Source organism: Diorhabda sublineata, chromosome 5 (genome assembly GCF_026230105.1).
Source record: "Diorhabda sublineata isolate icDioSubl1.1 chromosome 5, icDioSubl1.1, whole genome shotgun sequence".
Taxonomy (NCBI): Eukaryota; Metazoa; Arthropoda; class Insecta; order Coleoptera; family Chrysomelidae; genus Diorhabda; species Diorhabda sublineata.
Window position 1 is genome coordinate 33,359,560 of NC_079478.1, and position 27,450 is coordinate 33,387,009.

General features: G+C 31.6%; 3 protein-coding genes across 3 annotated transcripts; 1 reads left to right on the top strand and 2 right to left on the bottom strand.

The window, feature by feature from the left end:
- Positions 1–245: 245 nt before the first annotated feature.
- Positions 246–3,996, bottom strand: LOC130443960 (probable RNA-binding protein 18). Its single transcript, XM_056778885.1, has 3 exons — positions 3,801–3,996; positions 2,005–2,215; positions 246–1,909 (listed from the first exon to the last, which is right to left on the bottom strand). Exons 1-3 carry the CDS (start codon positions 3,881–3,883, stop codon positions 1,598–1,600), a joined length of 606 nt encoding a protein of 201 aa, XP_056634863.1. The 5' UTR covers positions 3,884–3,996; the 3' UTR covers positions 246–1,597.
- Positions 3,997–7,304: 3,308 nt separating this feature from the next.
- Positions 7,305–16,372, top strand: LOC130443913 (uncharacterized). The gene is made up of 2 exons (XM_056778808.1): positions 7,305–7,684; positions 12,265–16,372. The coding sequence occupies exons 1-2, from the start codon at positions 7,484–7,486 to the stop codon at positions 12,445–12,447; spliced, it is 384 nt and encodes a 127-aa protein (XP_056634786.1). The 5' UTR covers positions 7,305–7,483; the 3' UTR covers positions 12,448–16,372.
- Positions 16,373–17,438: 1,066 nt separating this feature from the next.
- Positions 17,439–26,745, bottom strand: LOC130444411 (metallophosphoesterase 1). The gene is made up of 7 exons (XM_056779532.1): positions 26,568–26,745; positions 26,157–26,509; positions 25,941–26,107; positions 25,688–25,776; positions 23,767–24,033; positions 21,874–22,009; positions 17,439–20,157 (listed from the first exon to the last, which is right to left on the bottom strand). The coding sequence occupies exons 1-7, from the start codon at positions 26,664–26,666 to the stop codon at positions 20,114–20,116; spliced, it is 1,155 nt and encodes a 384-aa protein (XP_056635510.1). The 5' UTR covers positions 26,667–26,745; the 3' UTR covers positions 17,439–20,113.
- Positions 26,746–27,450: the final 705 nt, after the last annotated feature.

Consider the following 27,450-nt stretch of genomic DNA (forward strand, 5'->3'; position numbering starts at 1 on the left):
CCGCAAACGTTCCTGTTACAGTATTTTCTATCATTGGGAGATCTGATGTATATAGTGAATGGCCCCAGAACACTGCCTAGTGGTACCCCAAACTTAACCGGTTAAGTGACTCTGGTTCTGAATTGTTTATATGTCAAGTAAGACTTAAATAATTTGGAGTAAAATGGAAGGTAATATTTTATTTCGAAATGCATGCCTTCACGTTGTTGGTTAAGCTAGCTAGGAGGCAAAATAAAACGAATATATTTTTCAATAGGTAATGATTAAAATACAACTTTTTTTGACAAACACAAACATTCCTTTGTACTTTTGAAATATAAATACTAGATATAAATAACTCGTTTGTTCTAATAAATTCTGAAACAATTTTTTTGGTTCACGCCACTTTAAATGTTATACAGCATTAATATTCGGAATTCCGAATACTAATAAGTTTTAATTGATGGGTAGATACAATTTTTTTAAAAGAAAAATTATGGATCGACCGATATAATAATGCCTGTTACAGCTAGAGAGCTTGTTAGAAAAATTAACTGTTAATCAGTTCACCTTCTGTTCCTTGATGAGGATAATTTGGTTATTGAAATGTATCTCAGGAAGTGTAATTGCAAGATTTTCTGGTAGTACACAATTTCGGACAATTGAACTGACCCCATATTCAAATAGTTGTACCATAGTTTTACTCCATAAGTTTTAAAAAATGCATTTTTTTCTGAGAAGGCCATTATTTGCACAATATTTTGATTCTATATTCAAATAGTTGCACCATAGGTATTAAAAAAATGCATTTTTTTCTGAGAAAGCCTTCATTTGCACAATATACTGACCCCAAATCCATCAGTTACTCCGTAAGTATTAAAAAATAAATTTTTTTTCTGAGAAAGCTCTACATTTAAATTATTTCTTCTACTTTGCATCAATTAGAAAACAAAAATTGTACCATGATAATTTGCAATATGCTGCCATTTACCGGAGTGGTGGCAAAATTACTGATTTTTCAAGAATAAATTTGTTTCTCCAAGTAGTTGTACTAGTCTTTTTGGAATTTTTCATGAAACACATCCTTTGCAACTAGTAAAAGACACTTGCTTCAAAGTCAGCAACGCCTGTAGCTAGGACGATCATGAGAACCAGCCAAATAAGCCCTCCCCTAGTTATAAAATTTTTCTCAAAAAGGAACAAAATTTCAAAAATGTATATATATTCATATAGAATTTCTAATTTACATATTGTTTCTAGTGAAACTGGAGGTTATACCAAAAAATCCAAAATTAGACCTACTATAATACTCTGTTTCTTTTACACTCAGTATATAAATTTAACTTTTTGTTAAATCCATTTTTTTCAACAGGCATTATTATCGAGGATAAGTAAAGTATCATAAATAATCCTGTACATGAGTTGAAAAACATTTTTTTTAGTTAAAATAATATGAGATTCTCTACTATTGATCCAACCTGTATTGAAGCAATATTTAAGACAGTTTCTGAGACTTTTTTTAGACAATTGTACTCATTAACATAATCATTTCAGAAAAAATGTACATATTTAACTCTCACTGTTATTTTAACAACATACTATATATAAAAAATATGAGTTATTTTCCAAATTTATTTTTTGCATAAGGTTTTTGAAACCTGTCTCTTTTTTTCATAAGGTGTTTGTTACTACTAATATTCGAGCTTATGGTATTGACACCATTTAAAATTTTATGTTGATATTGTAGAATTACTGGAGGTTTTGTTGCGACTGTGTCGTTAATTTTCAATTCATCTTCATTTTTCTTCTCCATCAATTTCAATTTCGCTTCTATAGCTTGAATTTGCGATATTCTATCAGTTTTTTGACCAGCTAATGACATAGCTAGGGCTGGTATGATTATATTTTCTTTGGGTTTTTCTACTTCCTCCTAAAACCAAACACAAACAAAAGTACTGAATTAATTCCAATTGTGATTAGTAAATTTCTGACAATTCCAAAAAATTTAAAAACAAAAATGCTTACATTGTTAACGCTATAGGCCCATGTGACAGAGATGTTTTTCTGTCCAACTAATTGATTATTCAACAATTCTTTCGCAGCAAAGGCATTTTCTTTTTGTTTATATGTAACAAATGCGTATCCCCTTGGTTGTCCAGCTAATGGCCCATTACGGTGTAAAATTAAGTCAAACTTTTCAATGGTACCATGTTTTTGCACAAGTTTCAAAAGTTGATACCAATAAATAAAAAAAAACGTGTAAGTTAATATGATATTTAATAATTAAACAGTTTTACATAAGCACACAATAAGTGGATATGTAGCTGGTACTGTCTAAATCTACATATAGGTACATATAGAAACTTAATTTAAGTTTATTTAAATAACTTTTATGTGAACAACAAAGCAATAATAAGTCAAGGAAGGTAATGAAAAAAAGAGGATAGTACTATCTTAATAATGACTTTTGAATACCCCGAGGGTGCATTTCACTAAGCACTAACGACCACGATCTTTCCCTTAATCTATATAATTATAATCGAAAACCCAAGTGGAATAGATTACGAGGCGTTTTAAGCGATAAGATAAATATTAACAAATGGCAAAACAGAAAAAATAAAGCGAAACCTTTAAGAGGTTATGTTATAATATGTGAGTAATTGAATTTTGTATTGGAGTGTAAAAAAGTTGTGCGTCACAAGAATGCTTCAAAAGTAGAGTCTCATGGTTGCGATCTGTGTTACTTGAGTTTTGAAAATTCCGCTAATTCTTTCAAAGCTCACTTCGACCCTCTTCTTGACAGGGGTCGTCGTGAACATTAGTCATGACGTCATGAGTGACGTTATAGCCGCGAAAATAAAGTTCGTAGTCACTATGTGGAGCGCCCGAGAACGCTTAGTGAAATGCACCATGAGAAAACTTTGGACTTTTATTTGGAGAGTTTCTCAAAGCAACATAGATTTATTTAAAAAATAAGCAAGTTTGGAAAACAAATTTATATGCTACTGCCAGTAAAACCCATGCCCACTTGCATTATGCATGGTCAACTTTTCTAATCTAACCTACCTTACTAACAACCTAACCTAATGAATTACATCCTCTTGGCCCTTGCAAGGTATTAAAACCCATTTTCTTTTAAAATATGAATATCTGATTCGACAGTCCATAATTTAAAGTTTAAAGCTTGGTTTATGCAGCCAAAATTAATTTATGTAGTAAATTAAGAATAATCATAAATTACTGGTAAGCCAATAGATATTCCCTATGTGGGTCCTTTGTGTCATACAAATGTGGAAAGCTCCTGACTCTATCAGTGTTCCATCATTTAAAGGACATTGCTAACTTTCAAACATTTCTTTTACGTATTTTTTTATAGTAGTTTTCCATATAAAACACCAAGGCGGAAATCGGCGCAATAATGCGAATTATATTTTCATAACCAAAGAACAAGGATGTTACATACAAAAAATACCTCCAATACAGACTTACCTAAATTCTGTATTCATAACCTCACAAAATTGAGGAATTAAACTAAGAAGTTGAAAGTGGGCGAAGTTTAATTTTAATTTATTGATAACTTTCTGCATGAATTATAAGTACATTTTCAGTGTCTTTCAATTAGTAAGTCAATTTTGGCTGCATCAACAAAGTTTAAATTGTAATTAATACTAACAGAAATTATTTCTTCGTTCATGTTTAGTCAAAAAAGTCAAAAAAATATTGTCAAACTATAGAGCAATTCCAACAAATGAAAGTATTAGTTAAAGTTATAGTCTATAATGATAATTTTAAGACTGTTTAATGTACATAAAAAGTAAACTTACTCAGTAACCTTGGGATCCAGGTTTCCAATCCAAAGCCTTCTATCTTCCATACAATTATCGTTAGTAGAAGTACTATCCATATTTTTCAATAGGTAATGTTTCTGTCAATAATCTGGTCTAATCAATTGCTTATCAAATTTTATATTGATACCTTTTGCATTTTATAAAAATATAAATTGATTTTTCTTGCATGTCAACGTCAAACGTCAAATGCAAACGAGTTAGTACGTTCCGTCCTTTAAATCGGCTACTTATCCATCTAATGCCGTAAGTTTATATCAAGAAATCACAGCAACTTATGAATCTACATAAAATCATATGAGATTAATTAGGACCTTAAATTGTAACAAAAATTAATTTCTTTGGTACACTTTGAGTAATGGTAAATAGAAGGCAATCGAATTATTATGGGGGTTAATTAGGGAAAGCCAAACCTAAAAATTTCACAAAAGGTTTTTATCTGTCTGTCAATTTAAAAAAGTTTAAGGTTAGGTCACCTCTAATCAACTATCAGTATCAAATATAGTATTTTTAAGTTAAAGGGTTATAAGTACAGAAAATAATTTTTTTCCGAAATTTTGTGCCCTACTTTGAGACTATAATTTTTCAAGAAAGCAACTTGTTATAGAAGTAAATTGTCCCCGATCGTCATATTTTGGTCCCCCCATATGCTTCTGCTCTGTGTTTGCTCTTATGCGAGACACCCGGTATATAGAACATGATCATTGATGCCCATTTTGTAAATCATAAAATTGATTTTATTAATAATCAGGCTCTGTCCCTAAATAGAAAAATATTTTCCACGTGAAATTCAATCAAGTAAGAATACGATAAAATTCGATACATACTAATAATTTTTTTAGAAAGTCGTATTTATCCTTGAATTTATTTTATACTTGAATAGATAAATAAAGTATAAATGTATTATATTTAGATACTATTTTCGTATTATGGGAAAACTTACAAAGTAGAAAAGGTGGCAGATATTATTTTTTTGTCGAATTGGATTAGATTAAGCAACCGTGAGAATGAACTCATTTGCTTCCTTAACATTTCTTTAGTTTCTATCAGAATCGATTGAGATCACGATCACGTAATGTTGATATATTTTAGGTTATATCGAGACAACATACTCTCGTAATTTTTTTTCTTACGAGAATAATTGTTAAGATCCAGACGAATTTTTGAATGTTTCAGTCCATTTCGTCTCGTGGAAAACACTATAACTTATTCATCAAAGCTTCGTGTCTTAATATAAATACTGTTAACACTACCACTACACCAACACTCACAGTTACACTGTCTGATGCGCGTTTCGATAACAAAGTTATCGTCTTCAGAGACTGAAAGTAAACAGTTCACGTACCTCTGACAGTGTAATCGTGAGTGTTGGTGTAGTGGTAGTGTAAACAGTGTAAATAACACCAACGGTCCCAGAAATTCCAGATTAAACACACACTCTGATAAAGTGGAGAGGGTATCCAGAATTTAGTTGTTTGATTTTAATTTATCGCTACGTTCTATTGGAACCCTGGTAGATTGTTAAGTTGGACTTTCTGGAACCGTTGGTGATATTCATAGTGAACACACTACTTACACTATCACTACACCAGCACTCACGATTCTACTATATGATTCGCGTTTCGATAACCAAGTTATCGTCTTCAGAGACCGAAGGTAAAAGTATCTTCAGTCTTTGAAGACGATAACGTCTGGCACGTTTTCATTGACGCATTGCTTTTTAAAAACAAATATTTGACAGCTAGATACTCAATTTTTTCAAGTTTCAGAAATATCTTTACAAACACATCTCCCAATTCATACTGATAAGTGTTAAGGTTGAGGTTGGAAACTTTTCAGACAATTCTGGTACGTTAACACACAGCTTGAAGCTGAAGGCTACCAAAAAGTAGATTGATCGCTTCATACCATCCCTGCGTTGAAATTTCGACCAATTAAATGTTTGTTTGGGTTAAAGAATAACCAGTAATCACACATGGTCAAATCAGGCGAATGAGACGGATGTTAAATGACTTACATTATTTTCACGTGAAAATTCAACAGTGTAACTTTGCAGCGTTAACCTGAAGAACTGCAATGAACTTTTTGTGCTGTTTAATTTTGGTGAATCGTTAAACGATTTTTCTGGAGAGTGGGAAACGCATAAAATGGTCTGTACTTAATGCGGTCCATGAGTTCTTGGCCTTATATAGTTAATAGAGTGAGTTTCCAAAAATCTGTAAGCACGCGTCAGTGGCAAGTCTCAACAAGCTTTACATAAAGTTTCAACTTGCTGCTTCGATCAATTTTATTATAGTAGAGCTCGAACGACAACTCAATCAAGTTGTTTTAAAAAATGTCTCAAATTGAGTTTATCGCTGTTATAAAATTTTTGACTAAAGAAGGATTAACACCACAAATCAAAAATAGAATGGGGGGTGTTTAGAACGACTTTGTCCGTCCACTATTTTCAACAATTAAAAATTGGTCTAAGTTGTTTCGCTGGGGTCGAGAAACATTGGAAGACGACCCATGCAGCATAGACTTGGACTTTCAAAATAGGTGCTCCAAGGATCCTACATGAGCATTTAAATATAACAAAAATTAGTGCACGGTTCTGAACGATATTTAGAACTTTGCAGCGAGTACCATGAAAGTGTAACCTCAATTATAACGGTTGATGAAACTATGGCCTTTTACTATGATCCGACATCCAAAATAGATTCCATGGAGTGACATCGGAATGGAGAGCCTGTGCCAAAAAATCAAAGGTCATAAAAACACAATGTTTTGATTGATTTTAAGGAATCAATTTATCAAAAAAGGCGCTTGTTTCATGACAGTTCTCCAGTCCGCATTGTTTCACTTTCCAAGGCCACTGTATGTAAATGTGGCTTCACAGATATTGAACCATACAGCGCGGATCTGACCCCTTTAGACTATTTTTCGTTCGCAAAGCTAAAAGCCGGGTTTATTGGTAGGTTAGGCTAAGAACTCTTGAAGCGCACTATATAATCGAAAGATCCTGATACATGCTATCCTGGTTAACGCGGCAACGATAATGGTACGAATTTATGAAATTACTACATGGTCATCTGTTTTTGACTCGTTAATAAAATATTCGATTTCATCTAATTGTTCAAAATTCTAACAAATCGAATCCAAATATTGTGTTACACGCTAACCTGGTGGACATAGCAAGGATAATGATGCGAATTTACGAAATTATTGCATATATATAAGTATACAAAATTTCAAATATATTTAATATCGACTTCAAAGATTCCTTTACGTACATAAAAAGATGAAGTGAATATAAAGAGTTTTGAAAATAATGGAGTCCCAACAATTTTTTAAATATTTCTTAAATAACTTTTAAATAACAATTAGTTGATAATTTTTAATGACGAACTTGACATTGACGCTGCAAATGTGTCAACAAACTGTATATTAGATAAAAAAAAGTAACTTCGCAATGGAAATAATCATAATAATCCATTCATTTGCGAAACCTGACTTGTAGATAGTTAAGCAGCTTAGATTATTTGTTGATCAATACCGCCGCCAGTCGAACAATTTATTGTAGCACCAGGAGTTTGTTGCAATTGGTGCGTGATAGATATTCAAACAGATATTATATTCATAGTATTATTTATTTAATTTTTTAAATTATTATCATTATGGCTAGCGTCGTAACGAAATTTTCCGAGTTTTCAAATAGTGTCGTTTCACCTTCAACGTCAGTTGATGCTCCTTCTGGAATTAGAGTACAGGGAAGGAGAATTATAAGTTTGGATGAAGTTTCATGGCATGACAAATCTGAAGATTGTTGGGTTATTATTTATGACAGAGTTTACAACGTTACCGATTTTCTTGACGAGGTAATTTATTTTAAATTTTTTTTTTATTGATATAAAAATATGTTGGTATATTAGGTAAAATATATGCTATGAAAAGTGACGTATTTCTTATAGCTAACTTAATTTAATATTGCCTACACTGTGAGAAATATTATTTCTCACGGCACTTTGCCCACACCACATACATTTATATGGTGAATCAAAAAAAATCGACGAAAACTTAGTTGACTTTAAATACACACAAGCCATTGCTTCGGACGTTCTTTGACAATAATTTTAGGAAATGCAGGAGGGGACATAACCTTAAAACGCGTTGGAGGATGGCAATACCGTGGCAGAAAGATAGGTCGAAGATACTAATAAAAATAAAATTAAAGTTGATGATAAAATCGTCAATTCCTTTGAAAAATCACTCGAACCCTTTACAGAAATGGGGTACGATCAATCCTCAATATATATAATTAACATAACAGGAAATTTAATAAAAAGAAATGAAGTTCCGAGTTTAACTATACAGGGTGCTCCACGACGAGTTAAAACTAACTGTATATATCAAAATACTTATAGTAAAATCATGAAAATTTCTACGTTTGGGTTTACGGATTGGATCTTTTTAACTAAAATATTTTCACTTATGGTTCCAGCGGAAGTCGACTGTAACTTTGTTATTTTATATAGAACTATAGCCCCGAGCCCCAGAGTCCATCATTTGGATAACATTCTGTATTTTTTGATGTGTTGAAACCACAAACCTAACGTGTTGATATTATTTTTTTTTTAATTTTTCCGGATTTCCCAATTCCCGTCATTATTTTAGCTCCGGACATTATAAATCTTAGTCCGTTCCTGGTAACATTGTATATAAAGGCAGACATATTGAATTTTTGGAAATACAAAAAATATTTTCCGAAATAACGGCCGATAATTCAAATAAAATTGCATACAAGCACTAAGAAATAAAAAAGTATTTTTCTTTATCTTGTCAAGGTCTATGAAAAAATCAAATCAAATTGTATTTATTAATTCTATTTCAACTTTAAGTCGTTTCCGAGATATTTGAGGCGTTAAATTATTATTTTATTTTTTAACAAGTTTTAATTTATTACGTATACTTTTAGTAGGCTTTGTAATAAATGACACTCATTAGTCAATTGTTGATACTTTCGAAAATCGTCAAAGTGGCTCGTTATCAATTTAATAACGAAGATTATGTTAATAGCAGCAAATAAAATACATGCTCTTGTCACAACTTTGTCACTTTCACCATGTATTAAAAGCAAATTTTTCAACATAGATTCAAATACGTTCGACCTTCCTAAAAGTACTGAAACAGAAACCATTTTCATATCTTTAAGGGTATCCTCGTAAAAAAATAATTTATAAGAATCTGTAACGGTCATTTTTTTTACAAAAAAGTACGCATTAAAAAAAGGGATTAAGATACAGGGTGTTCCAAGTTACAGACGACTTCTCGGCAATTTTATTTGAATTATCGGCCGTTATTTCGGAAAATATTTTTTGTTTTTCCAAAAATTCAATATGTCTGCCTTTGTTTACAATGTCACCAGGGCCGGATTAAGATTTATAAGGTCCGGAGCTAAAATAATAACGGGACCCCCTTAAGGAATTCGGAAAACCGGAAAAATTAAAAAAAATAATATGAACACGTTAGATTTATTTGTGGTTTCAATACAACAAAATATACAGAATGTTACCCAAATGATGGACTCTGGGGCTCGGGGGTATAGCCTCCTTAAGCCTCTAGCTTGATCCGGCCCTGTGTGACTTCTGTAAATTTTCATTTTTTTGGCACAAGTATGATAAGTCACCCCACGACGATCATCATGAAACTCCATATATAGACTATTGATATTACGAGAAATCGATTTATCGTTTCTATTTTATGAGGAAACTTTTACTTCCGGATATACCGGAAGTGGCCATTATCTCAGAATCTCAAATCTATCATTTTTATCAAAAAACTTAACCTAACCTTAAAAAAATTACTAAATTCTAATTTATCTATAGATTTTCCATGAAAATAATGCATTTGCCCAAGGAGCTTATCTATGAGAAAACCATACCTATATGTAATACCCCTATAGGACCAGTTGGTATGGGAAAAAACGTTTTCTCGTTCGAGACACTTTATCTATATTGCGCATGCTTGAGAATGCGCAGAACCGAGCTGAAACCTCGGAGGATAGAGAAATCGTTGTCGTTCTGTCTTCCTTAGCTTCCAGATATACAATTATTACACTTACAGGGTGTTTCTATATTCCACCGACAACGTTCTACCACAGAGAGATCTCAATAAATGATTTATTTTGATATAGGAATACGAATCCTTACGGGGCCTATTAAGTTTGAACAACACCGTATTACAACAACAACAAAATTGACAAAGTTGTTCAAACTTACTTCAATACAATTAATACACCGTTTTGTCATTGAGAATAAATCTGAATGGGATTGAATGATTTCTGCCGAAGCTTGAATTCTAGCTTGTTCAGATTCGATGATTGTTTCGTACACTAAGGACTTAATATGAAAAAATCGATAGGATTTAAGTCAGGTGATTTTGGAGACCAATAATTAGGTCCACCCCGTACAATCCATTTTTCTCTAAAACGTCTGTTTAAGTAATTTCTTGCCGCTGCAGCAAAATGATGCTCCATCGTGTTGAAACCACATGTGTTGTCTAATATTCAACAGTTTAATTTGTGCTATTATTATTTTTGTTTTCATTGCCAATTTTGTTATTACTGCAATACATTTTTGTTCGAAATTGAGATTATGATTAATTTTTGTTTGGTTTGAACTACTTACGCTTAATTATTATTCGAAATTAAATGAATAATTAATTGATTTGTAAATTCCTTACGTGCAAACTTTTGTTTAGAGGCAAATTTCTACAACACCGTTCATTTTAGCTCCATAAAAGGTTATTAGTTTTTTAACTAACAATAATCAGGCAATTTAAAACAAAATTTAAAAAAGTGGCGTAAGAAATAGGGGGAGAAAAGTGACAACTAACCACGACAACGCGCCACTGGTTTTCCAAAGTTTTTTTATGTCAAAATATTACTTTATTAAGGTGAATATTGGTCAACAAATTTGAAAAAAAAATTTAAAAGGCGTTCTTGATTTATGGCAAATTTTTGATTTCGATTTAAAATTTTGAACACCCTATATCTGAGCAACTAGGCCCCGTAAGGGTTCGTATTCCTGTATCAAAATGAATCATTTATTGAGAAACACCCTGTATGTGTAATAATTCTATATGTGGAAGCTGTTCCGACTAAGGAAGACAGAACGACAACGATTTCTCTATCCTCCGAGGTTTTAGCTCGGTTCTGCGCATTCTCAACCATGCGCAGTATAGATAAATTGTCTCGAATGAGAGAACAACGTCTTTTCCCATACTAACTGTCCATATATAGTACATATATTGTTTTCTCATAGATAACCTCCTTGGGCCCTTTAAGTAATAAAGCATATTCTGAGGTTTTTACATCCAATCGTGTAAAAGAATTGATTCCAAAGAAGATTGTGATTCCATTGCATGAAAAAGTCACGATGATTGAGGTATGCGCAGGAGAATTTTTTGCAAAAAGTAGGCAAATGCATTATTTTCACGAAAAATCAACCAATTTAATTATTATTAACACGGTACACAAATTTGTTATCCTCTGCCATAATATTGACAAATAATCGTCATCTATTTGGTTCCATTTTCTTTGTAGGATATTCCAAAGATGTGAAGTGGAAGTAGGACACTACTTTCTGACTTTTCTGTCCAATTTGTCACACAACTCAATCGGGTTCAGGTCAGGCGATCGTGACGGCCAAATCATTATTTTCAGTACATTCTTCCTTTCCATTTCTTTCAAATACTCTTTGCACAACTTCGATGAATGCTTGCTGTCATCCTGCAAGATAACTTTTCTCCTTATTAGGCACTGGTCAGAACGTACTAGATTTCCTTTAATATATCTTTATAGCATTCTGTTTTTCAAAATCCTTTCAATTTTTACCAAATATCCAGTCGTCCTTCCTTCAAAATATCCTCAAATCATCACCGAGCTTACGCCGCATTATACAGTCAGGATTACACATGGATCTAACATCTGTTTTTCCTTTAACCTCCGCATAAACACTCCGATTAGACGCAAAGCCTCAAATTTTGACTCTTCACTCCATAAAACTCTCTCCCACTCTTCATACGTTCTACTTTTAGATTCTTTATCCCACTGCAACCTCGTTAATTTTATTTTGACGTCTTAACGTTTCTTCATTGTCACTCTTCCAGCTTCTCTCAATCTTTTGCAAATCCGTAGATTCATTGATCTGAGCTGCAACTTCTGGATCCGTTTATCTTCAGCGGCCAAAGGTTCTGGTGGATACTTATTTTTTCAAGCTGTAATCCCACAAAGTATAAAGCACGTTCTTGTAACTCAAAGGGCTAGCTGGGACTAAACTACAATCATAAACTTGTCGCACTCACCGACACCGAATTTTGTTAAAGTGTATTATTTTGTGGTGGACGAAAACTGTTGATCGGTAGTGTATAATATAATATATGATGTTATTCTTTTTAGCATCCAGGAGGCAGTGAAGTTCTTTTAGAATACGGCGGGAGAGAAGCTAGTGGAGTTTTCAGAGATTCTGGACATAGCGACGAAGCTCTAAAGAGCCTTGAAAAATATTGTATAGGGGAATTGCCGGTACACGAAAGAATTTTCAGGAAGCCTGGTAGGCTACAACTGAGAAATGTGCAATAATAAAAATATAAACAATGATATTAGTATGTAAGAGTGTCTACGATAGTTTTATAGATTTTACATAAAAAATATTCCATAAACACAATAAAAAGGACTGTTTTGGCATGGTTTTAGTTGTTTCTGCATCAATATTTTCAAAATATACGATCTATGTCACTAGTATTAATAACCGCTTAGTGAGATATGATTCTCTGAAATACGAATTTCCTTTGCTTCATTGTTAATTATAGTTTCTGTAGGACCATCAAGACTTTTCAGACGCGAAAATTGAAGATTCATATTTTTATATTAATTTGTTCAATGGAAATAAATGTTTTCTTTGCTAAAGCATCTAATTATAACAAAATGGAATCCAAAATTGTAATCAACAATATGGCAAAGCAAACATAAATCATAAGTCTTTTAGATTCAAAAACCAAACTCTCACTTTTAAACAGTTGATTTACGAGATCTGAATTATTATATGAAAAACGAGATTTTATTACTTGGAATTTTCAATAAATTATCCTGTGTCATCGACATTTCCGTTTGGAACGTTACATTATTGAACATAACCTCAACTAGAGACCAATAGCACATTCCAAGGTCTTACTGAGGCGGTTTGAGTAACGTGGGTCAATTCATAACTTTAAGTATATGAAACCTGAATGTACCACGATAGTCCTGAAGAGAAAAACCAGCCAAGACAGTGGATTGCGAAGGACTCAACAGTTTTGTTTGTGTTAAAAAAAATGTCAAAGAAGCTCACGGAATGTTCAGATAAGCTTTGGTGATAATTTAGTAGCTTTGAAGACGATTTGCAAGTAGTCTTAGCGATTTGAAAATGGAAAAGATTCAGTAAGATCGACCACAAAACAGGTGAAAATGTACACGAACTTGTTCATTCAAATATACGATTAAAAGAAACCTAAAAATGAGCTAGCGTCTCTTATTTTCATAATGTCAGTAAATCTAGTCTAGACAGTGGATTGCTTGATAAGTTGGAGGGAGAAATTGCCGATAAGCTACTGAATTTAATAAAAAATACTTTTCCATCAATATAACGCATCTTTTGGTAGATCACCCACCGTATTTAGCAGATCTGGTCCTCTGCGACTTTTTCCCATTTCTTAATCTTAAAGTCCCAATTGAAGAAGTGAAATTTTCATCAAACGAGGACATTATCGATTACGTAAACGTCTATTTTGACTAGAAAGATGGCAACTATTACACTGAGTTGCAAGAAAATCGGCCCTAACACAAATTCCTATGTAAAAGGATCTCCTGAATACAAATATGTCCTCAGTTTTACCACTATTTTTTACATATTTTAACTTGTAGACAATAAACATCCGAAAGCAGGTTGAAGGTAATTCTCGGATAACTTGGTTATCGAAACTTGGTACAGTAGTTTGACCAAATGGTTCAAAGGTACCAGTAAACCAATGTCATTTGCTGTGCCCATAGTTTGGCTTGAACCTCGCAATCATCATTACAACGAGTCTTTACCAATCACAGTGCCCCACGAACTTATACTCTAGAAACAGAAATGGATTTGAAAGACTTTGATATACAACCTGGGGCATAGAATGTTATGTTCACGGATGATTAGAAGTATTCGGTTGATTCAGTTTCTCGGCAACCTCACCTGCTTACTAAATCGGATTTAGATGATCTCTTCAGGGATTTGGAATTGCAATAATAGACAAATGGAGACGGTTTATTGATTCGTCAAAAACAAGCATAAAAGTTGTCCTGTTGGCAAATGGGAATTACTTACCATCAATTCCAGTTGCGTACTCTGTTAATACGAAGAAGACGTACGAAAATATCAGCCGAATCCTTGATAAAATTATTTATCATAATTATAAATGGAAACTTTGCGCTGACTTAAAAGTTGTTGCTCTAGTCACGGGTTGGTTCCTTTGATAATGGGACAGCTGAGCCCCAGACAAATATAGTCAGAAAAAATGTCACCCGCGATCCTTTGGTCCTTTTGGCCACTTTCTCACGTCAAACTTGGATTGATCCAGCAGTTTGTGAAAGCAATGGACAAGACAGGTGACACATTTCAATTTTTGAAAACTAAATTTCCTCCTCTTAGCAAAGCTAAAATCAAGGAGTTTTAATGGGTCAACTTTTCCAAGAATCGACGTTGATCGAAAAGAAAAACAAAACGTGCTTGGTTTGAGTAACCAGGAAACCACAGACTTAAAAGAGGAACTTTTTCAGCCCAACAGTTCAATAACCATAATTGGCTGGATGAACGAGCATTATTGGCGGCGAAAAATCAAGATGTCGAAGATCTCAATGCGATCATTCAAAATTTTCTTTCGGGACAGTTGGTTTTCTTCAAATCAGTCGACACCGTTATGAACCAGGATGGCGTTGTCAACTATCCCATGGAGTTTTTTAATTCACTGGAATTGCCTGGATTACCACCTCACAATTTGCAGTTCAAAGTAGGATCAGTCGGCATCAAACTGCGATTTTAAACGTTTACAATTTCTTCCGGTACGCCTGGCCTTTGCGATGACCATAAATAAATCGCAAGGCCAGTCGTTGAAGTTTGCGCAATCAACTTGGAGTTTGGAGGCGGAAAATCGGCGTCTTTGTTTACTTACGCACCACAAAACAAAAAATATAGTTCATCAGAAAGCTTTAAATTGATTAACAGACTGTATCATAACTGTCAATATAAAATTAAAACCAGTATTTCAGGAAAACTCTGTCGTGTTGTAAGTGTGTCTAATTAATCGAAAATAATAATAAAACTTAATTCATACCGAGCAGATCATTTTTTAATTGGTTATAATAGAAAAAAGGATTCTTTTTGTTTAAGTTTATTTTTTACAAAAGTTCAGATCTTTTATTTATCGATTGAAGCAGTAAGAAGTCTGCCAGATCAGCTAGTACATGCTTAAATTTAAAAAATGTGTCACTTCACATCAGGATGTAGGATTTGAAAATGTCACAACCTGTGACAAGGACGTAGGGAGGGGTTTAAAAGTGTCAATATTCGTGTGTCGTAATTGATGAATGACCCTTTATTTAGACGAGTTAAAAAATTGACAACATCGCTGGACTAAATGTATAGACGTGAATGGAATCTATGTTGAAAACTACGAATAATTATGGATAATTGTGTTTTTTCGTTATTAGGGAACATCCATGAATTACGTCACACGTTAAGGGGGTCGACGAAGTGTGACAAGGGGATGGGAGTGGTCCTAAATTTCAATATTGTTAATTCCTTTAATTAATCGTTTTTTGTTTTGTTAACTGTTTGATTTGATGTTAATTTTATTGAAAAAATAATTTAATTGGAAATAAAACTAATTTCGGAACCGCTGTTTTCATTCAATAATTTCTTACTGTAATTTGCAAAATATGTGACGTCACACAAATGTGACCAGCTATGACTCACATAAATATGACCAACTGTGACAAGGACGGGGGGTGGGGCAAAAAGTCATACAATTCGTGTGACTTTATTTATGGATGATCCTTTATGTCGGAAAATTTTCAGTCAGCCCTCGTATATTGTGATTTTAATTTTTTTGCTTCTGTTACTACCTACTTTTTTTAATTTGTATATTTATGTATGAAAGAGAATCATTTTTTTTTTCGTTTGGGATGCTGAAGCCGGACCTGAATATATGATAGTTTTTAATTAATAAAATTTTCGTTATTTTGAAAATATAGCTTTCAACGCAGGGCCAATTTTGCTGATAGAGGACTCGTATATATGTTGCAAATAAAAATTTTTACCAATATATAATTGAAGATAGCAGCATATCATGCTGATTCTAAAAATTAATTATTTTAATCAACTATGTTTGTTAAGACGTATTAATTGTGATAATAACAAATTTTTTGAGAAAAAAAATTGATAACCTTATTGTAAGTTTGGCAATAAATATTAATAAAACCACATTTTTGAAAATAAGCTATTGTTTATTTGTCTGATACATAGATTAAATTTTGCGTCAATGCTTCATTATTTACATACGTATCTTTCATCAGAAATGATTTATTTCTTTTTTTAATTTAATTAGAAATCTTTACATGATCTACTATTTTCATTCTGATTATTTCATTTGTGACGGTTGTTGAACCAAAAGGTCGTTCAAAAATAGTGAGGTTAATTGCTAGTCACTTTAAATCAAAAACGTGTCATTCGAGTCGATTAACAGAAACGTTCAGATAAATACGCGAGGTAATAAATAACAAATCTTGTGACTATAACATTCGATTAAGTAATGTCAATGGTACTTGATATTTTGTGTAAATATCTTATCCAGCATGAAAAACGCGGAGAGACAGTTGTTACCATTGTTAAGCGAACGTGCTACGGTCACCGATATATTGTCGGAGGTCAGTTATTGAGTTATTAACTGTGTTAAAAGATAAAAATATATCAGTGTTTTTGAACCTATGGTTTTATTAAGTTCCTACTGATCCACTTTCAATCAACCCACGTTCACTTTTATCTCTTATTTTTCTTACATCGTATTTCCGCAAATAAACATCATCATATCACATTGTATCAAAAAGGATCGTGTTGAGTAACGCGCGGTGATTAAATAATTGCGTTTGCTTCAAATTCAGAAAGATTTAGTGAATACATTAGGGGCAGTAGTATTATATGACATAATGGAAAGTTGGTGTAGTGACTTAAATGTAGCAGTCAGTCTCTTATACCATATGGTACCAAATATACTTATTAAGCAGATAAAGAAAATTGTTTTGCAATATTAGAATGAGTCATGGTTCTATCACAATAATGTGGAAACTAAAATGCAAAGTGAGAAGTGGGAACATCGTTCATTGTGCTAATTTCATTTTAGGATAAACCGAGGCGATGGAAGGAAAAATACTAGGGGAAGTTACGCAAAAGTTAGCCCCCAGGGGGGACTCAAAGAACATTTGCGCGGTAAAGATTTTTTTTGGTTAATGAAGTCTGTAGTTTTTGAAACTTTTTCTGCATAAATAAAAAATTTGAATTATTAAGAATACAGTTTATTAATTATAATATCGTTACATGTATATTTATTGGCACATTTAATGGAATCGATTCATTAATTTAACACTTCAACGACTATAGAGGACCTATACGCCTATTTTTGCATCCAATGTCAGCGTACACCCGCCATTCTAAAAATTTGGACTTTTCTTTATATCTTGATAAAAAAAATGCCAGAAATTTAATTTTATATAAACCTGAACAAAAAATCGACCCAAGTGGCACGCTTGCGCTCATGAATCTCTAACAAAAAATCTGTAGCTTTAGTTCCCTCTCTGATTTTAGCATTTCAAGGTGTTGGTAAACAAAAAATATCAAACGAAAAGGAATTTTAAGCAATGAAAAAGGGTTCTTTGTTTTCATTGAAATTCCCGCCAAAACCATCCATCCAGTAACCTCTTCCAAAAGCCACGTTTTCTTTCATGCAACAATCCCCGTATCTTTCTACAGGTCTTCTATAGACTCTTCCTCTTTTTTCGCTACAATGGTTTCTTCTGAGAAAAGAACGGAGCCCCCTTGTTTGTCAGTCCAATTACATGGCAAATCGTAGAGGGGTTGTTCGGTAGACTGGGGTTATTTTTAGGGTTCGATAGCTGGCCGTTTTGTCTCAAGGTTAGCTGCCTTAAGTCTTCTTCTGACTCTCCAGCCACTCACAGTCACAGTCATTCCTTGCGTTTCTCTGAGGTCTTGTTGGATTTGAATACCAGTGTACTGACAATTAATATTTCTCGGTTGTGCACCTTTTCCATTTGATTCTATACATTGCTTCCTGTTTAGACTGTCTCCAGAACTCTTTTTACAAGGTTATTTGTTATTTCAATTTGAAATTTCCTTCTAGGTCTGCCACGTACTCTTTTTACAAGGTCCAACACAATAGACCTTTCTATAGAAAATAGAACTTTTAAGGGAGTAGCAACCCTCAAGTACCTTGGGAATCTGATAGACTACAATGAAAACTTTTCAACATCCATCAAGGAATGAATACAAACTAGATTCAGGGATTACTATGTACCATATATATATGTATACCATATATGTATAGTACCATATTGTCCTCTTCGTCATATCTTCCATGTAGTTTTACAATTATCCCTCGATAATTTAGTTTATTGACATTCTTCTTGTCCTGTTCTTATATTTTAATAATTATTTCTGTTTTTTTATACGTTTATCTGCGGTCCGTATTGTTTCGATTCATTACTCCACTTCTCTATTCGGTTTTGTAGCTCTTACTTTGCATTAGAGAATTAATAGGTAGTCCGCATAGATAAGTTCGTTTATGTGGAGTCTATTGTATCCCATATAGTTGTTTTTTCCCTTATTTGGACACTTTTTTAGCTATTTATGTAATTAAAAGGAACAATAAAGGGAGTAACATGTGTCATGTCTTATATATAACACTTTTTTTACTATTTCCGAAAAATTGGTCCACAAAAAAAATTTCACTCGAATAGGTGAATCGTTAAAGTGTTAAAAACTATTACTATGAATATATTATTTAATATGTAATAAAATCTGAGCATTTATTATCCATAAATATCAGGAAAAATGCTGTAGTTCGCACAATTTTTATATACCAGGTACACAAGTAAGTTTCCCAATGTTTTTCATGCACCTCAATAAATTCCTGTCCTTCGGCGATGGTTTCGGTAAACCTGTCACACTTTGGTTCTATTCAGAACCGACAAATTTAATCCCACGACTCGACAAGTGTATCAAATATGTTGGTAAATATGTTAAAATACAAATAAATATGTTAGAGAAAGTGTACCTTCTTTTTTTTCAAGAATGAAACTTACTTTCTGGAAATACCTCGTATACAGACACAAATCTAGATATATCCATGACTTTTTTACGTTTTCATTATTCTAGATTAATACTATTGTAGTAAGTCAGATATTTGTATCTAATTCACAGCATTTTGCATATTTCAAAAATTTTGTACAAGTCTTAAATTTTTGTCTTTTATATTAAAATGAATTCGAAAAATAATCACCAAACCCTCGATCTTATCCAAAATGAGGCATTACAACACATTGGAATAATAAATTCTGTTGCTTTTTTGAAAAATTTTTCGTTTTGATATATACTACAACCCTTTACACAGTATATGAATAAGGCAATAAAAGATTTTTTGAGATAACATTTGAAATAAATGAATTATTTTGAGGAGGTAATCCAAAATTTTTCTATTAAATTTTTATTTACCTTGTAAAATGAATCAGATATTGCCTTTATACAATAAATTAAAACACACATCAATTAACCAAAATATATAGCATGGAGTATAATTTGGGGTGTGGAAGAACCTATTGTACCTCAAATATTTTGTTTTTTTCTTTTTTTTTCTTATTGTATATATATAGTTTAGATTAGAGACAGAATTTCTCTTCGATGCTATGAGGGACATTGCATTGTACGGAATTAGTTCCTATGTAGGACACATGACAAACAATTGCACATTTGAATTAAAAATAAGGCGAAAATTGAGTTTTAAAGGTATGTTCGAGGTAAAACGATGTTTGAGGTACAACAGGCTTTCCTAACATAAAAAATAATGAAAGCTGCATGGAAAAAATTGTTAGTTTGGCTAGTCTAGTAAATGATGTTACATCCTACCATATTTTACATGTATAATGTATAAAGTCTATTTTTTGTATATTAAATAATTTTCTGACTTCGGCCATGTGTGGAAAATTGTAACACTGGAAGTAAATAAAAAGAAACAAATATGTAAAAATGAAACACTACAACAAAAAAAAGATATCAAGGAGCATTTAAAAAGTTTAGAAAATAAATTTGTATATTAATATTATAATTGCTTAGTAAACTATAAAACAAAAAAAGGAAATAATATGTAGTGGTTTGAAACAAGAAGGTGGAAAAAAATTACACAGGATAAAAATAGCAAAATACTATTCAAATACAGACAAATCATATTGACCAAGTAAAAGAAAAATAAGTACTAAAAATATAAAGCAGTGAACCAAATCAAAATCAAACTGAAACAAAATCAATATTAAAATGATATTCTTCAGGAAAATAGAAAATACAATAGAAGCAGAGACAATAAGAAATGTAGAACATATAGAGAAAAACTAAAGATACAACCATACAACATATGAAGAACTATGTTCAAATCCAAAATAACAGGTGAAAATTATAGAGAGACCAAGAAAACCATGGATTGGAAAGTGCCTGCAGCAAAAGGGATAGATAGGAAGCCATAAAAGATCACCAAAAAAATAGAATGGTTGGGTTCATACACCTCATTCGAAGAGATTTGATTTAAAAATATATTAATCTAGAAAACACAATAATTTTAAAACAAATCAGTAAATTTGACCACGATAAGATTATAATATTTCCAGTTGTAAAATTACATTTCAATTAATGAGAAAAATAATTCAAGGAATTACATATTCTATTTCTAGTGTAAGAAAAATCTATGGAAATAAATAAGAAAAATAATGGAAAAAAATATTTTTATATGTTAAGTTTGCTGGTGATGGTTTCCTTATATTTGAGGATAAACCAATTCTTGGTTATTCTATGGCATCTATATCAAGTTTTCATAGCACAAGTAGTTATAAAAGATCTTGAGGAAACTACAGTAAAATCAACATTGATATTCCATTATTTTTTAGTTATTTAGATCATTACTTTACTGCTATACCAAAAAATACAACACAGCAATTGAAAAATTATAATAATAATAAAAGGGATGAACAAATTTTATAATCAATTAACAAATTATCTTAAACACTCATCTTTGCCATATACAAATGGAGTGTATGACAGTTATCAAATTATTTCATTAAAAATGACATTAGAATAAATTATAAATCACATATCACTTTGAAAAAAATAAGAAAATATTATTTATGAATTTAACAGTGATTCTGTTAGGACAAATATCACAATATTTAGAAGATGAAGAGTCATTAAAATGAAAAAAAAATTGAAAAAAATGTTAACAAACCATTAAGGCCATATAGAAATAGACCATTTAACAACTTTCGAATTATTTCGTTAAAAATGACATTAGGATAGATTATAAATGTCATAACACGTTTAATAAAGCAAAAACAATATTATTTATGAAGTTAATAGTGATTCTGTTTATTTAGGACAAACATCACAATATTTTGAGGATAGATTGAAAAGTCATTAATATGACAGATAATTTAAGGAAACGTTAACAAACCATTAAATGGCATATAAAAGAGAAATTTATTGATGATAAAGATAATTTAATCAATTTGAGCAAAATCTATAAATCGTATGAATAATTAAAGATGGAAATTCTTGAATGGAAACACGAAATTTCATGAAATCTATTAACTACTGAATAAATATAATCCAAAACACCATATATGATTAACATAAGTTGCAGTGTTGTCAGCGGTATTTATACTTACGTCTACTTCTGTACTTCAACGAGTACAACAACCAAATAATTAGGATGGTACCACCAAACAGGTACAAATTGATTACTGTTGATTCTCTAGGAAGCTCACATTTGATGTAAGCGTAGTTATTAGGGGTAAAAGTAGCCTAAAAACAATAAATTTTTATATAATAACTGCGGTTGAAGTTAAATATATTGAAGTTAATTTTTTTCATGGAACTTTTTAACAATCTACTACTACATTCCAGTGAGGATCAGTCTCTAGTGCCTATAAACCCTATAGCTTCAACACCCAAATAGATTCCATTTGAGAACAAACTGAAGAATTGAATCCTCATATAAACTCTCACTTCCAATTTACCAGGGTAAATTTCAGTAGAATCTCACTATAAATTACAATAATAACTTTGTTTCTTTTCACTTTACTAGAGTCTAGTGGGAATGTATGAAAGAGGATTTGTTTTTGTTTCACTTTTTATTGTTTATTTGTATTTGCGCCTCTGTAGGTTCAAAAAATGTAGACAAATTTAAAATGGTATTTCACAAAACAAATTATTTGTACTTATGCAAGTAAATCAGTGCCTAAACAGTTACTAATATGTAGTTATTGAAAACTGTGTATTCCAAATTAGGCAAAATAGAAAAATAAATGCCTGTACAGCTGTAAAACCAGTAATTCTGGTTAGAGGAACCAAATTACTGTCTAAGTTGACTCAGTGATGATGCTAAGAACATTTTGGAACAAAATGGTTACCGTTTCTTTAAACTACCAACAACCCAAGATAATATGGATGGAATAATTAGAAACTAAGATAGGAAATCAAAACTAAATTGTTTAAGAAAAAACTAATTGTTTTGTATATGTGCATCATAAGATATTGGTCTCTAGAAAATAAACCTCTGAGCATACCTATATGGACTCAAAATTCTCAAAAAATTAAAGTTTGAACGAGAATTTTAGATAACTACATCTAAAGAAGTGAAAATTTAATGTAACTTCTAAGAAATCAAAATATTCCTATAGGTCCATTATTTAATTATGTGATTTGGTTCCAGCAAGACCATTGTCCTGTTCACAATAAACTTACTTCTAATAGTAGAAATATGTCTTCACATGGTGTGAATAAATGGCCTTTAAGATCACCAGATTTATCACGAAATGATTTGTTTTTTTGTGGTTATTTGATTTGAGATTAATCCTTTATATTAAATTTTCACATTGTTCAAATTGATTTGTTATTATGATAAGATTTCGTTTTTTCTTATTTTTTAAATCTATTTTCTTTCCAAGTCATTATTGCAACAAAATTTGACAATTTAATTTTTGTGGACTCGACTTAAACCTCACTATTCTTGATATAGATCAATTTTGATTTTAATAAACAAGGCACTAAAAGAGAGGGATAGTCAAGTATAACAGTTAGGGTCATTATAATTTATCAACATTTACACTGTATGACTCAAATAATTCTGACTGTTTCAAGAGAATATTTTGATATTTATGAAATAAAAAAAATTGATAAGACCGTTTTAAGATATAGAAACCATACATAGTGTTTTCATAAACATAATCAGTTGGTATAATAATTTAAAAAAAAGTTTTTTATATATTCTACAAACACAATCAACTTTTCAAAGTTTATTTTTTGATAAAATAAGTTTCAAACAACTTTAAACAGAATATTAAAATAGTATATAGTAGCCCAATGAAAATAAAAATGAGCTTCCATACAACTACAACATTAGGCTTAATACAAAGATCATTAAAAATTAATTTCAGAATGAGACTAGAAGTAAAACTAAAAGAGAAAAATAAATTTTTTTATGTAATAATTTTTTTAAGTAAAAAGTAAAAGATTTTGTTAAATTTGAAATAAACAAATACTACTTCTGTTGCACTTACCAATAAATAATTTGGATTATCTTTATTCCTCCAACTGAAGCTAGGTATAGTTATTTCAAGGCCTTCTCCTACAGGTAATGCTCTAGTACAACCATGATGTGTATGGCCGGATAATGCCAATCTAGGTTTCACTTGATTAAGTATTTGAAACGTAGCTTCTTGACTTAAACATTCCCAACGTTCCCGAAATCTTTCCTGTTTTATAGGAAACGGAGCTGCATCGAAATCATTGCATTCAATATCAGACTGTCTATATAAAGGGTAATGCTGAAACAAAGTAGATGTAATTATTTTTTAACAATATAACATTATGGTTCGATTGAATTATTTCACAATGTAGCACTTTTGCAGCTGAAAGAAAAAAAAAACTTTAAAAGCAATTTTTTTTAAATTATACCATTGTTTTTGTAGGATTAGTTCCATAAGTGTTTAACAGAATTTTTCTTTTTATGTGCTTCGTTGACTATTGTTATTTTGCTTCCAAATGAAGCACGATAAATGTATGAGACTTCATTTATTGATGTTAACTAGACGTTCAAAGGATTGCTACAAATGGCTATAATACCGAACTTTTTCTATTAACAGTAAGAGGAGGTGCAATAAGTCATACAATATTCCCTTAATAAAATACAATATAATAATTCCCCATATAAAATACAACACATACATTTAATTGGGGCACCCTGATTAAATCAAGTGGAAATAGATCTTATTTTAATCAGAAACTAGAGTGTGGCAGTTATGTCACTTCTGAGAGAAACTGAGCGTTGTTTCCTTGAATAAAGATAACAATAGCTGATATTTTGACTATAACCCAAGATGCCCATGGCGGTCCTGAGTGAAACTAAAGTTATTTCGATGTCGCCCTATGTAAGGGATATATTTCTTATTTTATCTACGATCTTATTTCCATTTGTTCAGATAAATAAATGTTTTTCCTACACAGCGATTTTTAGATAAATAACTTTGTCATTCATTGTTACATGTATCTATACCACACAAAATAAAGTATATGAAGACAATTTCATGGAGTACCTACATTACCACTAGATACACATTTTTAATGGGGATTTCCTCAACACATTATCTAGTAGGGAAAAAAATAAATCTACAGATTTCTCTACCACCAGAGATGCAAATATTATATTCGAGTAATACAGATAGTGTACAATGTTGAAAATTCTTCAAAACACAACTTTGTATACAGAATTGCCAACGTTTTGTCTAAAATAGTTCCACAAATTTTCTCTTAGAGAGAATAATATAGGAAACATTATTCAATATATGGATACCTACTGTTGGACTTACAAACATAACATAAAAAAATTCTTGTATACATATTTGTGTTTAGAAAATATTTTTATTACTAGCACATCTATCTAATGAGATAACTTTTCACACAACTATATAGAAATTTCCATGTCTACACATATTTTACTAAGATTTTATCCTGAAGTTTCAACTACCCTGTATTTTTACTTTATACAGATAACAATTTTAACACAACAGAATTTGGAAAACGTTACTTATGACAAATATGGTTTTGTTATTAGTGACAATTTGTTATTCCAACATCACCATTACAAATTCATGGAATTTTTCCATAAAACTTATCTGGCTTTCACCAAAATGCATACAATTGGAAAATCCTTTCAAGACAGAGATCTTGTGGTTTTCATTATTAGAAATACACCAGATCTTCATGTGGCAGGTGAATATTAAGAATCCAATAGATTTTTGTTGATAATTTGTCTTAATTTTAATCTTTTTGCAAAATATATTGTCATAAAGTCTAAAATTAGATCAAAACATTTCTATGAAAAAAAGCCATTTCATTTGTATAAAACTTAAAATCAAGACGAACTATCAACAAAGATACATAAAATACATAAAAAAACTTTGTACCCAATTTGAAACAAACCTGCATTAATATTGGTTTACTATATTTTTCTAACTTCATATTAGGCGTACATTTTTCTGTATAGGTTCCTCTGGTACATTTCAAAATTTCTGAAACAATGTATCATAAATTAAAAATATGAAGTACCAGATACACAAAAATTTGAAATTTCTAAAAGTTTTCCTTATCATTCTTCTCATATTTTTGAGCAGGGCACTAAAGAATTATTTAATTTCTTATGTATGTATAAGTGAAATATATAAAAAAAACTCACTTTCAATTCTTGTTAGTTGTTGTTCAGCTGGTTTACATAAAAAACACCCATCTCCTTCCAAAGCCATACTATTCACTAAAACGAAATGATTTCCTCTAACACTAATCAGTCTTACAGCTGGAGCATCAAACGCATTCACGAACCTTTGATTCAAATATGGACTCACTCTAGAAAGTGAACTATGTAGCTGAATTTCCGAAATAATAACATTCTTACCCATAATGGAAGCCAATGTCATGATTTCCGACAGCTACATACATTTTGGTTCCTTCGGGCACAGAAAATAAACTATGGAACCTTTTTACGTAATTATCAAATTCTGTACTACTGCAATACAATCCTTCGTCAGTAAGGTCGCCTAATACGAAAACTAAATCAGGTTTGTGTAATGTCATGGCACTTTGGAAAGCTCTGTACATTTGCCATTCCCTTCGCAACTTATCAAACCAATGTCCGTGTCTTGATCCCAAAAGATGTGTATCTGTAATAACCATAACTCTAACAGGTTCTTCATTGGAAGGCTCTATAGATTCGTCTTGTGTTTGGGGATCTAGAATCGGCCAGCCACACTGGAAATATATTGTTGAATAGTAGACGATATTTTTTGTTCGATATTAAGAAACTTACACTGCTTTGCACCGCGTAGAAAATAAGATATTCACAATAAAAGATTAAAAACAATACACCGCAACTAGTATTCAGTAATAATTTTAGGTTAGGTCGCATTATTTGTTTTGACAATAGAATTAATGTGGTCTGTGAGAATTAAGCACTATCCAATGTTCATTATTGTAAAACTGAAGATGGCATTCCAAATTTTATGGTTATAGGCAACCAATTCAGCATCCCGGAAATGGTGGTTATCATCTTTTTGACCACTTAGGAGCGGTAAAAGAGAAAGATGAAAAATTATTATTATTAATTGACTAAATATTTTAGAAACAATAAATTGTGCAATTTTTCATAATTTGTAAAGTCCTGATTTTGCAATTGTTTTTTTTCCAAGCATATAGAAGCTCTACATTCTACTATGGGCAAAGATCTTATTACTATTAAGTCTTGGTTTGACACGAACAGTCTCTGTTTAACTACTAAAAAAACTTTATCCTATAAAGGGGATTCACCAACTCTAAAACTGAACAGTGACTGAATAGATCCTCAAATTCGATCAAGTTTCTTGGTCTACATATTGACGGTGCCCTTCAATGGTCTGTACACGTAGAAAACTTGCCAAAACAATTTTCCTCTGCTTGTTTTGCCATTAAATCTGTGTCTGAACAGCTCGATTTTCGAACTGCTTTAACAACTTTCTACTTATTCGGTGTCCGAAACGCATCTTCGTTATGGTTTGTCTCTCTGGGAGTCTTGTAGTTTGCACCTCTTCGATTCTATCTTCAAATTACAAAAAAGAGTTATTAATTATATTTTTGGCTTGAGTAATATAACGTATTCAATTTTAAAAAACATAAAATTCTAATCCTCCCGCTCTTTTCATTTTAGAATCTATTTG